This window comes from Taurulus bubalis, assembly GCF_910589615.1.
Source record: "Taurulus bubalis genome assembly, chromosome: 8".
Taxonomy (NCBI): Eukaryota; Metazoa; Chordata; class Actinopteri; order Perciformes; family Cottidae; genus Taurulus; species Taurulus bubalis.
Genome location: NC_136596.1, coordinates 3,051,072 through 3,064,495, shown reverse-complemented (window position 1 = coordinate 3,064,495; position 13,424 = coordinate 3,051,072). Strand labels below are relative to the sequence as shown.

General features: G+C 46.0%; 1 protein-coding gene across 1 annotated transcript; it reads right to left on the bottom strand.

Moving 5' to 3' along the window:
* Positions 1–226: 226 nt before the first annotated feature.
* gas1a (growth arrest-specific 1a) lies at positions 227–1,981 on the bottom strand. The gene has a single exon (XM_079221789.1). The coding sequence runs from the start codon at positions 1,740–1,742 to the stop codon at positions 909–911; it is 834 nt and encodes a 277-aa protein (XP_079077915.1). The 5' UTR covers positions 1,743–1,981; the 3' UTR covers positions 227–908.
* Between the last annotated feature and the right edge of the window lie 11,443 nt (positions 1,982–13,424).

The window sequence follows — 13,424 nt, the reverse complement described above, 5'->3', positions numbered from 1 at the left end:
AGTTTCACGCCCTTCTGACCTGAACCATTGTGCAAACTTTAAAGACTCTTCAGGGACTAAAGGACTCTCACAACACGGGACTCTTCTGATATGTCCCTGATCCTTTTTTAAAAATATCTTTCCTTTTCCCCAACAAAAAACCCAGAGGCCCGACCAACGCTCACCCCGGAAGTGATGCGGCGAAGCACACAAACAAACACACAAACAAACACTCAGCAGTCCAGAATGATACCTTCAAGTTTCCTTTATGCCTCCTATAAAAAGTATATCGTTAAGGCAAACCATACAGTGGATTTAGACGTGTCTCTCTAGGCTGAACATAGTGAACCAATCAGCTCATAGCCTAAAACATAGAGGATTCTCTGGGAGCGGGTCTATAAAGGCTATACACATATATACACAATATCTTTGAAGAGATTACAGTCACGGTAACGTTCCCTTTAAAGCTGGAATACTCGCTCTGTTATTCACACGGTGGACATTTGGATGTAACTCTAGGTGGCGTGTAATAAATTACTGTTTGACTTTTAAACTCCTGCTCTATTTACAGCTCAGAGTCCAGCATTAAATACTTGTAAATCAGAGTAGACTCCAAAAAAACTACAACACGGCAACGGGGCGTCATAGAAAAATAGTTCATATCTTTTATATATATATATATATAAAAGATTGGCAGTGCACAGCTGATTGATGGTTGTTACCAAATAAAGCCCAACTGTCTCTATGGCGACAATCTGGATGAGAGAAGTCTTTCTGCCTCTTTGCATAGAAAATCTCCAGATTTGAAATCCTTCAGAGTCTCAAAAACAATCTTCATCCAAATAAAAAAGAGTCTGCGAGGCTCTTCATCTTCCAACACTCCAGCGGGGTCAAAGAGTGACACAAGTTTTTAGTTTTTATCCGGAGGATTAAACCAGAGCAAGTAGAGCCAACATGGACGCCAGCAGGGTGAACGCGCAGCGGGTCGCCGGAGGAGAGGACGCGCTCTCCGGGTCCTCCGGGTCCTCCGGCTCCTCCGGCTCCTCCAGGTCCTCGTCGTAGTGCAGGTTCCGGGCGTAGTCCGAGCCGCTGCCCGCGTCCTCCTCCTCTTCCTGGCCGCGCGCGGGCAGGTCGAAGCACAGCGCCTTCATGCTGCTCTTCACGAACTCGCAGATGGCGCGCTCCGTGCCGTCGCACATGCACGCGTCCAGCTGCTGGCCCTTGGGGATCTTGCGCATGTTGGCGATCACTCCGCGGCAGGCGTTGGTGCAGACGGCGCCGCTGAACAGCTTCCCGCAGTGCTTCAGGTAGTCGTGCATGGCGGAGCTGCACGGGCCGTCGCGCTCGCACTGCCGCCGCGCCTCCGTGCAGCCGGTGCTGGTGGTGCGCGGCAGGCAGGGCTCGATGGCCCGCTTGGTGCCCGTGCACACCGGGTCGTGCGCGCAGCTGCAGTCCTCCAGCGCCGGGCCGTTCCGGGTGAGGTTGAGCTGCACGAGCGACGAGATGCAGTGGCTCGGGCACTTCCTCCGCTCGCCGCTGAGCACGGGGCCGCACGCGCGCGCGTAGTGCTCGTACGCGTAGTTGCACTCGGGCTCGGCCTGGCAGTTCATGATGGCCTGCCAGCAGATCAGCCGCCGGCCGTGGGGCGGCGAGGCGGCAGCCGCGGCGGCGAGGAGGAGGCAGCCGAGGAGCGGCAGCAGCGGCAGCGGCAGAGACGCGGCGCGGCGGCGCGCGCTGCGTGCCGCGGCGCCGGGGCTCCACATTGTTCTGGCTGCGGTGAGGGAAACGAGCGCTATCACAACAGTGTCATGTGTGACAACAACAACGACGAATAACAACTTTTCTTCGTCGCTTTTTATTCCGGGGCAGGTGGGGTGTGTGTGTGTGTGTGTGTGTGTGTGTGTGTGTGTGTGTGTGTGTGTGTGTGTGTGTGTGGGCGTTCAACAGGCTGCCACTGCGCGGTGTAATCCCGGCTCCATAAAGCCCGTCAGCGTTGATCCATTTGAGCCAGAAACCTCCCGCAATCCGTACATGATCCTGCTGCTGCTGCTGGGGAGTCGAGCAGAAACTCCTCACAGGAGTACACACACACCAAAAAAAAAAAAAAAAAAAAAAAGTTCTCCACAAGTTCAGCAGAGTTCCTGCGGCGTTCCTCACTCCATCGCGGGGCTTTCAGAGCCACAAGCTGCCCTCGGGCTCCAGCGTCCTCTCTCTCTCTCTCTCTCCGTAGCGGAGCTCAAGACCGAGGGGGAAAGACGGTCCGGGTCCCGGGAGCCTCCTCTGGGAGGACCGCGCTGGAGCATGGAGGAGTCCGTGTGCGCACCCAAAACAAACAGCGCGTGGAGGGGAAAGAAACAACAACCCTTGTGGGTCGCGGAGTGGTCCTCTGCTCGCTCCCCTTGGAGCGCTCTTCTTTCAGTCAAACCTCCACCCCTTCTCTGCGCGCTGGAGGGCGGCTGCTCATTGGCTGGCCACTTGTTGTGGGTTTATACGCAGCGGTGGGCGGGAGCTGAGGGTGGGAGGGAGACCCAAGGTGAGGTGGGTCCTGGGCTCTGTGTGTGTGTGCGTGTGTGTGTGTGTGTGTGTGTGTGTGTGTGTGTGTGCGTGTGTGTGTGTGTGTGTGTGTGTGTGTGTGCCTCATCTCAACTCCAACTGTATGAGTGGGGAGGAAACACATGGTTGTTATCAGATATATTGATGGTACAGGAGTCATGGAGTTATTAAATAGTTATTTCCAGGCCTGGAAAAGTCCTTGAAAAAAAAAAATGTCCCCAAAAGTTTAGTAAAAGTCATGTAAATGTGTTATATTTATGTGTTCATGTCGTTCATTTACGCTGAGTTTGAAATAATGAATATGCTTTTAAAAGAAAGACTCAAAATATAAGCAGGCATACATACAGGCATCTATATAAATGTTTATTCTTTTAATCAAACTATTGTCTCATTCATTTGAGTCATTTAAGGTTTACTGTATGCTTTGTATTCTCATTGTTAGTTTAAATACTACATTTACTCACTTTTTACTGTTTACACCCAGATTTCACTAAATGTTTGTAATGGAAATCTGGTTTAAAGTCATGGAAAAGCCATGAAACCCATTGGTCAGGATGTGTATGAACCCTGTGATAATTATCTCATTGCTTAATAAATAGTTTGCTTATAGGGTAATAACAGCCAAAGGGATTTATTTAATTGTACTGCTTTGTCTATTTGCGTCTGTAGATGTTCTGACACACCTCCTAAAAACAGTCAAGTTTACTAATAAGAAACTATTTGTTTGTTTTTTTCATTTAACTTCAGATTATCGTACGGTAAAAACGTCTGTAAACAGGAGTAGAAACTGAGGCGTGAATCACAGCCAACAGAGGAGCGCTGTGCTTTAATTAAAGCATGAATTATATACACACTCAAGCTATAAAGCTGTAAAGCTGCTGATTTCCCTGGGATCACTTACTTGTTGCATCATTTGAGGATTAACATATAAAGTTGGGAGTTTTTGTTTTGTTTTACCCTATTTATCTGTTATATGTTTTACAAAACGTATCTTTAAAGGTCGTTTTCTCTCAGTTAGTTTTTCCCTCAGACTCTTGAGTCATAAATCTCTTCAGTAACTCTTACATCCACCAGACTTTATACTTTCCACTCTTCTTTCTACAGATATCATTCATAGACTGATTCCAATTCATTGTATTCATAAAAACATGATTCTTTATTTTATTTTATAAATTGAGTATTTTCTGATTCATTCAATTCCGAACCTGGCTTCATCCAATGTTGTATGGAAATATATGCAAATTAGCACATATTTTATAGGATAATGCCTTATTTACATATTTTAACATAACATTTCAGAAAACGCTTAATACGGAAAAAGATAATGCAGCTTTAACACATGTAGCATAGGCTTCTATACAACCAGAGGAGTCGCCCCCTGGTGGTCAGGAGAGAGAATGCAGCTTTAACACATGAAGCATAGACTTCTATACAACCAGATGAGTCGCCCACTGGTGGTCAGGAGAGAGAATGCAGCTTTAACACATAAAGCGTATACTTCTATACAACCAGAGGAGCCGCCCCCTGGTGGTCAGGAGAGAGATGCAGCTTTAACACACTTCTGCGTTGGCCTTGTATTAAAAAAAACTAAATCACCGTCCAAGTTGCTAAAGAGGAAAGTGTGAACTATAAGAGGTGCAGTTCTTCTTCAATGAGCCCCCAATGTGTATTTTAATATTCCTGACCATCCAAAAGGTCAATACTAATCTAAATGCCTCATTTGTTTCATAAAAAGTTTTGACTTTACGGCTTCTTTCCAAGAGCTCAGATAAGATATCTGCTTGGACCTCATCATCAAAATGACACATGAGTGTGTGTGTGTGTGTGTGTGTGTGTGTGTGTGTGTGTGTGTGTGTGAGAGAGAGTAAAATGATAGCCCACATGTTGACACACGAGCGAGAGGAGGCAGTTTAGCTCTTGAGGCCTGACGTGGATGAGGGAGTCGGGGTGTCGGGGGGGCAGCGAGGGCACAAAGGCTGTTTGTGTGTTCAAACGGCATTCTGATCTCAGGAATGTACCTTTAGGCCACAGCCGTGAGCTTCCCGCTGCAAACAATGCACTCAATGTCAGTTACGGCTGGCTAGCGCCGACGCTGCTGGCGCTACTCCAAGGTCCCGACTCGTCGAAAATGATGGATGCAGGGAACTCAATACCTTGAGGAGTCCCTCTCCTGCCTTCCCCTCCGGCACGGGGAATGGCAAACGCTGACAAAAGATCCCCGAAACACACCGGCGTCCTCGTTGTTTCAAGTGCCCCTTTTAGCGCAACCGTAATAGGAAACGGGGAAACCGCTCGAGCGAGGAACCGATCAGTGGGAATAAAACAGCAACGTCCATAATAATGTGTATTATTTAGAAGTCTTTCAAGAAGAAAAGGCCTCTTTAAAAACTCATCAACCGCTTTGCCAACAGCTGCGCGTCGAACCAGATGTGCTGCACCGAGAGCTGAGCGTCGTTACTTTGAGGGCTCAATTAAAGCGGAGTTCTCGCCCGCAACAGTCCAATTAAAGGGACAAACATAATGGTATTAAAGCATCCCCCCGACAGCGGCGTCAGGCCGGGACGCGGAGGCCAGCCGGCTGAAGGAAAGTCTGCAGAGTTTTACACGTTTCACGCATTTCAACGGACACTAGCTTTTGGGAATGTGAGTGTAAAACCGATCTTAACAGAGAAAATGCCATAAAAGAGGATTAACAAGTCTGATAGAATGAAAAAAGAGTACAGTTTTAATCTTAAGCAAGGTTGTGATGCAACGCACCTGTGCAAAATACTTTGATACTTAAAATATAAGCTCGCCAAAAATAAACTGTCTTCTGCTTGTTTGAATAGTTACTTTTGCTGAAGTTTCTCCCCAAAAAAACTACATTAATGACAGAAAAACATATTTCTGATGCTCTATTTAATACATTATGAGATTCTCGCTGCACATTTCTAACATGTGTAACTCCTAAATGGTCAAAGGACTGCTGCTGCGGGGGGATTTCATCATTAGGAGCTGGACTCCCAGCAGAGCGGGTCAGCGGCGGTGGGCCTGGCCTGCACCGAGCCGTCTGCACCAGGGTACAGGAAATGAGTTGGCAGGAACTATCCGTTCAAATTACTTCCTCTTTGGGATTTCAGAGAAGCGATAATGGCAAGTGATAAGTTATTTGGAAAGGAACTTAAAAAAAAAGAAAAGATTAAGGATTCATTTCCTTCCTCGTGTCTGTTAATTTGCCTCCGTTTGGCCCGGCCCCTTCCAGAGGATTTGAGTCGGTGTCTCCGGGTTTCGGTGACGCACGAGCGATTACGGCCGTACAAGTTGGCAGATAATGGCCGAGAGACAGAAATAAACCACTATTTTCCAGAGTAGTTTTGCAGCGAGAGTCGGCAGTTGTGAGGGGAAAAAAAAAATCCCCCGCGGCGCCACAACAACAACAACAACAACAACAACAACAACAACAACAACGCACCGGCTGGTTTCACAACAATGCAAAACTTTATTTGAATGCAGTTCGCGGGGAATACAAATAATTTACTTTCATTAAAGCCAAATGAGTGATACACAACCCGGGGGGGAGTTCAAACTTCCTTTTCCTGTTGTGCTTTAAAGTGATTCTTCCGAATCCTGCTAAATGGTAAACATGTTAAATGAAGTGTTATGGTGGCGGGGGTGTGGTGGAGGGGGGCGTGTTCCTTTAATCAGTGAGATTAAAGTCATCCATCATGTCGAATAGGCACCGGTCCTGCTGACCCTTTTAGCACAGTCCACTGCACTGTAATTTCTACAAGGTTCAAAGTGATCTGATCCGCACATTTGGCCTTCCTTCAAAAGAGGAAACTGACTGACAAAAATAATTGTCTCGATCGGGTGCAGGCAGCCGTCATGGCGGAGGAAAGGTACGTCAGCAAACCTTTGCTTGAAAAAGAACTCAGAGTATGACATATCTAAATGTGGTCGAGAAGCAACCACAGGTGTCACTATTGCAAAATGTAATCATATTTTACAGGCAAATGGGTTGTAGTGGCCTCTGGGTAAAGTGCACAACACCATTCTTTCAGTCCGTCTCCGTCTCCTTCGCTCATTTCCTGCCTTCTTTCTACTGCCGGCATCAAATAAAGCCGTAGAATTTCTCCCAACAAAATGTTATTAAAGAAGAAAAGGGTGTCTGTTCTGGCTGGGTATCGGGTATCGAACAAACTCACCCAGTGCCAAGTAGGAGCAAAGCTTCTCCAGTCAAACGATACCTGCAATCGCTCCCTTCTTTTGTGCCCTCGATCTAGAAAATAAAAATAGGACTATTTCAACGCGAGCGTTTGATTGGATTTAACGCGACGTTTTATGGGTTGTAACCCATAAAACGGCTCGGAACACCGGGGTGTCTCAGCCGGAGGCTCGGCGCAAGCGGCGCAAACGCTGCTAACTGCGCTAACGACGACAACAGCGCTAATGATGCGCAAACAATGTGCGAACGACGACAGCTGCGCTAACGATGGCAGCTGCGCTAACGATGGCAGCTGCGCTAACGATGGCAGCAGCGCTAACGATAGCAGCAGCGCTAACGCTAGCAGCAGCGCTAACGACAGCAGCAGCGCTAACGACAGCAGCAGCGCTAACGACAGCAGCAGCGCTAACGACAGCAGCAGCGCTAGCGACGACAACTGTGCTAGCGACGGCAACTGCGCTAACGACGGCAACTGCCTTAGCAACGCAACAGCGCTAATGACGGTAACTGCGCTAGCGACAGCAACTGCGCTAGCGACAGCAACTGCGCTAGCGACGGCAACTGCCCTAGCAACGCAACTGCGCTAGCAACAGCAACTGCGCTGGCGACGGCAACTGCGCCGACAGAGCTGAAGGAGTTCAACCTGGCGGCATTATCTGCCGTAACCGCTGCATGAGTTTTTTGCAGTGCGGAGTGACGATTGGCCATCGAGTGGGACGAACACGATTAAAGTACTTGGTATCGGTATTAAGTGTACTGGTAAAACAGCCTGGTGGTTGGGTTATTTAAAATCCTTCGTTGTGATGCCGTAGATGTCCAGTTATATCAGCCTAAAAACCAAGAGGTAGCGATCACGGGGCAACAATGCTCCAGTAGTGGAACCTGCAAAACAGTCACCTCTATCCTCTAAATCAGGCAGACCTAGACATCCTGACCAGCAGAAACAGCAATCATCTTGTCCTCTAATCGTAAACAGTGAAGTCCATTAGTGGTGGAGAATGTGCTTTTAGAACTGTAATTACATCCAGGTAACTTTTACGATATTTACCCCGACAGAGCTCCGTGAATCTCTCCGCGGTCTCCGCACGTGGGCAGCTGTTGCGACACATGCTGCTCAGCCGCGATGCCTGTGTGAGCGGCTGTCTACACAAAACCCAAAGGCCTTTCATAGCGCTGCAGACAAACACCAGCACATATGGACCGACCAATAAAAAGGCCTAACCTCCGACACAGACGCACGACCTTAAATCTCCCGGACATGGAATGCAACAGGGAAGAATTTAACAATATAAAAAATAAATTAAAAAAACACGACAAAGCAAAAATAAATAAATATATATACACATCTTTACTTTGAGCAACACGTGCTAAACATTCCCCATCTGCTGTTGATGAAAGGATCAGTTTTATTATAGTGCAGACTTGTGACAGTCCAAATGGAAAGTTTCTCTTGAGCTGTTTTGTCAGACAGTTTACAAGAAGATAATGAATGAATAGCTTTACAACGGGCTACGGCTATAATAATGACAGGACTAGGTATTTGAATTATTTTTATTATTGCCTTTGCAGTACCTCAGTTTTGGAACTAATACCAAAACGATACCTTAGTTTGAGGATTTTATTAACCGTTTCCCCCATTTAACAAAAATGCATAATGCAACTTCTCAACGTATCAGCATTTAATGTAGTTTCAATACAAGAAGACATTTCTATCTGATAAAAGATTTTAACCTGATTATTAACATTTAACTTTCAGTTCTTGGCAATTCTCGAAACTTGACAGTTTCAGTTTTTTTCTTGAAATGACGAAGATACTTGCAAACGACAAGGTAGTACAAAAAGTAAATAATACTTTGGGTTTTATCATGTTTTTATCCCTTCTTTACTTAAGATTTCACAAAACCTTATTTGTTTCCCTGTTATACAATGACCCACAACACTGGCAATGAGGAAGATCCTGGGTGGATAATGAGAAGAAATATGAAACAAAATTGAAATCATACACTCTAACTCCAAATAAATCTGGTTTGAATTGAAATCAAACACTATTACACCTTTACAACTATTGTCAACACCACCATCTGGTCAGAAGTTGTCCAATACTTACGGGACTCACTCACTCTGGTTTATGGTGAAATGTTTGTGACATTGCCACCTCCTCAACTGTACTTTGGGTTCACTGCTAATGAGCTAATGCTAGCGAGCTAACACACTAAAATAAGTCTCCTGGCAAGATGAAAGTTCAATATTTGCTCTCTTTTAGCTCCATTGTTGGTCTCTCCCAACTCCTGAAAACATTCTTTGGTTCTTTAGCAGCAAAATGCTACGCTACGTTCACTAGCTAGTCGCTAACAGTGTCTGCCTGCTGTTTTGGGTGCTGTGCACGTAGCGTACCGTGGGTTGTTGGCGCGTTTCCATTGGAGAAAACTGTACGGACGCAAGCCGGCCAGCTATGCAAAGAGCTAACAGTCGCTACAAAGATGGCGACCACTTTCACATTGTCACGTGTGCGGTCACGTTGTCATTTGATTTGTCGTTCTAGAATGCGGCAGCTTTAACCAAATGGTTTGGTTTCCCCTAACCGTACACGGCACATGATTTATCTGCCATGACACCACAACCCTTCACTAACTCACCGTAACCACGTAGCAGTTGCCAACGCTCCAATATTGTCGAAGTTTAAAACCTGTTTATGCTCCCCAGCCTTGGAGCACAGTTAGGACATGTAAACAACAGAAGGCTGTGCAGAATACCCTCTCGCACGGCTTTCCAAACTCGCATCCCAGAACCCCCTGCAGTTTTGTTTTTTTGGCAGACCTCCAAACCTCGAGTACCAATTTAAGAGATTAGACCAAGAAAAAGCACACAAGACCAAGACAAATGGCCCCCACCAGATCTCCTCCCACCCCCCAACCCCCGGCCAACCTCTGGCATCGCAGTCTGCTATAGAGCCGTCCAGAAGTGTGGGAGGGAATGTGAAACCCTAGCTTGCACCCCCCTCCCTCCCATTTGGCACGTTCCTGAGGCTCCGACGCCGTTATGAGGCCACTTCATAGGAGTGTAAACTGTGTATTTAAAAAGCCGTCATTGTGGGACTAACATTGGCCCTGGTGTAGGTTGTTAGAATAACTGAATGACACAATGGTTTCTTTTCTAAATAAACAGATGTGGGTAGGCTATTAAAACCTCCATTTTTTCCCTTCCCTTCCCTCTCTTCCTCTTCGTCTCCTCCTCGATTCCCATCTGTAAGTGGTCTCGCTCACATATACACACTCCCTCTCTCTTTCACTCACTCTCACTGCTTCTCTCTCTCTCCTCCTCCCTCCGTCACACATGTCTAAGAAAGGCAAAAGGGCCGGTTTCCTCCTGCAGCTGTTCGGCACAGACGGGCCTCTATTCCAGCCTCCGCAGTGAAGTGATATCAGCCGTCGGCCGGCTGATTAATTGCGCGTCATTCTTAACTCCTTCAAGACCACTGCCCCTCTACACCCCTCCTCCTCCTCTTCCTCCTCCTCTTCCTCCTCCTCCTCCTCCTCCTTCCACGCTGCACATAGAGGAAATGAACTCACCGCAATCCTGCTGGCACTGGACTCCTTTCAAATCTGATTCTCAGTGAAAGATTACTGCAGGATTTCAAAACAACTGAAGCCGGTCCAAATAATAATAATAATAATTCATGAGTAGTTGATGAGAGGCAGCTTATTGCATGATATGTAATGTTTTTCACTGTGCACTGACGCTTACATATTTTCTGCATTTGTTGACAACAAAAAACTATCAAGAGAATAACTCTAGATACTGAGTGTCATTGAGAAAAGGTATCCAATAAAATCTATGGCCACCAAAAAGAATCAGGACGAGGATTTCTAAACGTAGAAATGACAAATGTCTGGTTTCATACCAAACCTCGAGAACCGTGAAGATTCCTCACATTTCAACAGTAAAGAATATAAAATTTAAAGTTTGCACTAAAATACGCAGTCTTAGTTGTATTTACCTTATTTTCATGATATATTTCCTCAATTTAAAAACGTTTATTTCATAAAGAAACAGCTGATTCTGTATGTTTACAGGAACTGGAAGTGGTATTAAGTGTTTTTTCAAGATTTGGTCCCTTTCTCTACAGAATTGTCTTTCCTTCTTCCTTTCTGGGAGAGTTTCCTGATGTGAACCAAGGATCTGAGGGTGGAGGGTGTCAAAGCTCTTTGAGCAAAGTTTGTCTCGCTTGACCTGAACACTCACTTTCTGTCGATGCTCTAAATCAACTGGTCTCCAACACTTTAAAGCAGAGGATGTGTGAGAATCCCGCAAAGCTTGCGTTTCAACAATAAGCAATATCCAGTTTGGTAGTTTCAGCTCATGGCTCATTGAAAACCTCTGTTGTGGGGCCATTTTTTGGGGAAGTGCGTTCAAAGTCAAAGAAAAACTGGTTTCTTCATAGGAAATAGATTTAAAAAAAACTTTCCGGGCTCGTTTTATTTTGGAATTTTGGATGGAAATCTAGCCGTATAGGAAAAGACACGCGTTTACGAGCTGGAGAAGTGGACAGAAAATATGATCAAAAGCCGTAAATGTGCTTATGAAACTTCAGCGGGACGTTTTAGACTCCAGCGCATCTCCACCGCCGACGTCCCCAGCAAAGTGGAGCCGGACTGCATTCCCAGCTGGTTCTGTGATGTCGATAAGGCGGCCCAAATAAAAAGCACATGTCTGACATAGCATCAGAGGCATCAACCCTCCACGAACTCTTGACTCCGGGGGGATTTACTGTGGATAACAACGATGTGACCGATCCACATGTTGCGTACTTTGAAGAAACACAGGCGCCGTTTCGGAGTGTCAGCTTTCAGAGGCCGCTCTTCAAAACACACATTTGAAGGTTTTAGTGTTTTTAATGATTGCATTGACTTTGGAAGCTGGAGTCGCTTCATTAAGAGCAGTTTTTTATATAACTGCACCCTTGTTCACTTTGAGAAATACCATTTTTTTTACAATTGTCACTTGAAATAATGATGGTGCAATGTACACCGAGGGAGGAGCGATTCACAATACGCTTCCCTGAACCGAAAAGGTGCAAAAAAAGGCTGAATTTCCAACACTAATTGGCGTTCACTTAGGGGCCATATCACGGAGTCTGAAACTACTTGCATAGACATTTATTGACAGGTCAAACCATCTTAACTGAATCAGTCAAGCAGAGCAAAAACATTTTTTTTAACTTTTCTGAACCCACTGGGTCGCCGCTCATACGGCGGTTCAGAGATTTTTAAAAACAATTCCGTCATTGCCTCATTTCATCATGTAAAAGTCTCTCCACAAAATGTAATATCTTTGGCAAACAGAAGTTTCCATATTGATGAATGTGTGTCACAGTCCTCGATTTCCATTGTCTGAAATCACCTCGTTAAATCAACCAGGACACAAATCATCCGAGAGAAGGTGCATTAGAATCCAGTGAGAATCCAACCGTCGAGTGGCCTTGGGGGTTGATGTTTTTGCCACAACACACACCGTCAGTATCTGCTTTCAACTGATAACAGCCAGGCGATCACTCTCGCGGGGGCCCCAGATGCTTTCGGACAGATTCATCACGACGAACACCCCGGGTCAGTCGCAGGTAATCCATCAGAGCGCCGGGCTAATTCAGCGGTGTCAGGAGGGAGCAGAATAAGCCCAGCCGTCGCGGTTACGGCTCCATTGACGCAATTTATGGCCCGAGTGTGTAGCTCTCGCCTTCAAACTTTGTTGTTGTTGTTGTGTAAGTGTGTACAGGAGTTAACACCCAGGAGGAAAAGCTCTCACTCCATGAACGTGTTGCATGACGTGGCGTTCCAAACAAATCACGGGAACAGCTGACAAAACGGCCAGGAAGATTTGGGCACCAGTCCAATCCAGAAGATGTCACAAACCGCCTCAACGCAGAGAGAAGGAGACGTTTTCTTTCCCAATTTTCTTTTCCCATTGCCACGAGATTATTACTGTAAATATAACATGTGGCACATTATGCATCGGCTGCAAAATATCTGAGGGCCAAGAAAGCGTATGACATCATATCCCGTACTGGATCGCTTTGAGATTCCCACCGGGCCGGTCAGGCCTCGGTGGTTTCTGTTTGTTTGGTTTCCGCTGGACAAACAAGTCATGAATTCGCAGCTAATTTGACATTGATCCGCCGGAAGGGGAAGCTCAAGCTAGCGATGCTGGAAGCTCAGTTATTGCAAATATTTATTGGCCAAGTCCATCGGAACATCATAGTTATTGAGCTCCCATCGGCGTTTCTCAAGCCTCCAACGGTTTCTGTGCCTTGTTGCCGACACAATGGAGGTTATGGGCTTTCTTTCTGTTTGATTGTCAGCTGGCAGGCTAGCTCAATAACTTCTGAACATAATTGGGATTTAGTTTAGAGGAAACTTTTAAAAGAGCAGAAGCTACATTTAGCTTTTCTTTGATTCCTTGACTTAGTGAAGACCAAGTCCATTTGAGACCAAACAGACTTTTAGTCATTTTGCACTTTTTTTCAACACTACTTCCCCAATACTTCTTCTCAAAATACATATCGGGATTGTGTTTCTTTTTAATAACCCAAACCATATTGCTGTAATTGCAGAACTGGCATGAGCCACCATAACTCAACGCAGCCAAATTCACGTGACACGTCACCTCTGAGCAACCTTATTTCTCCTGAAAG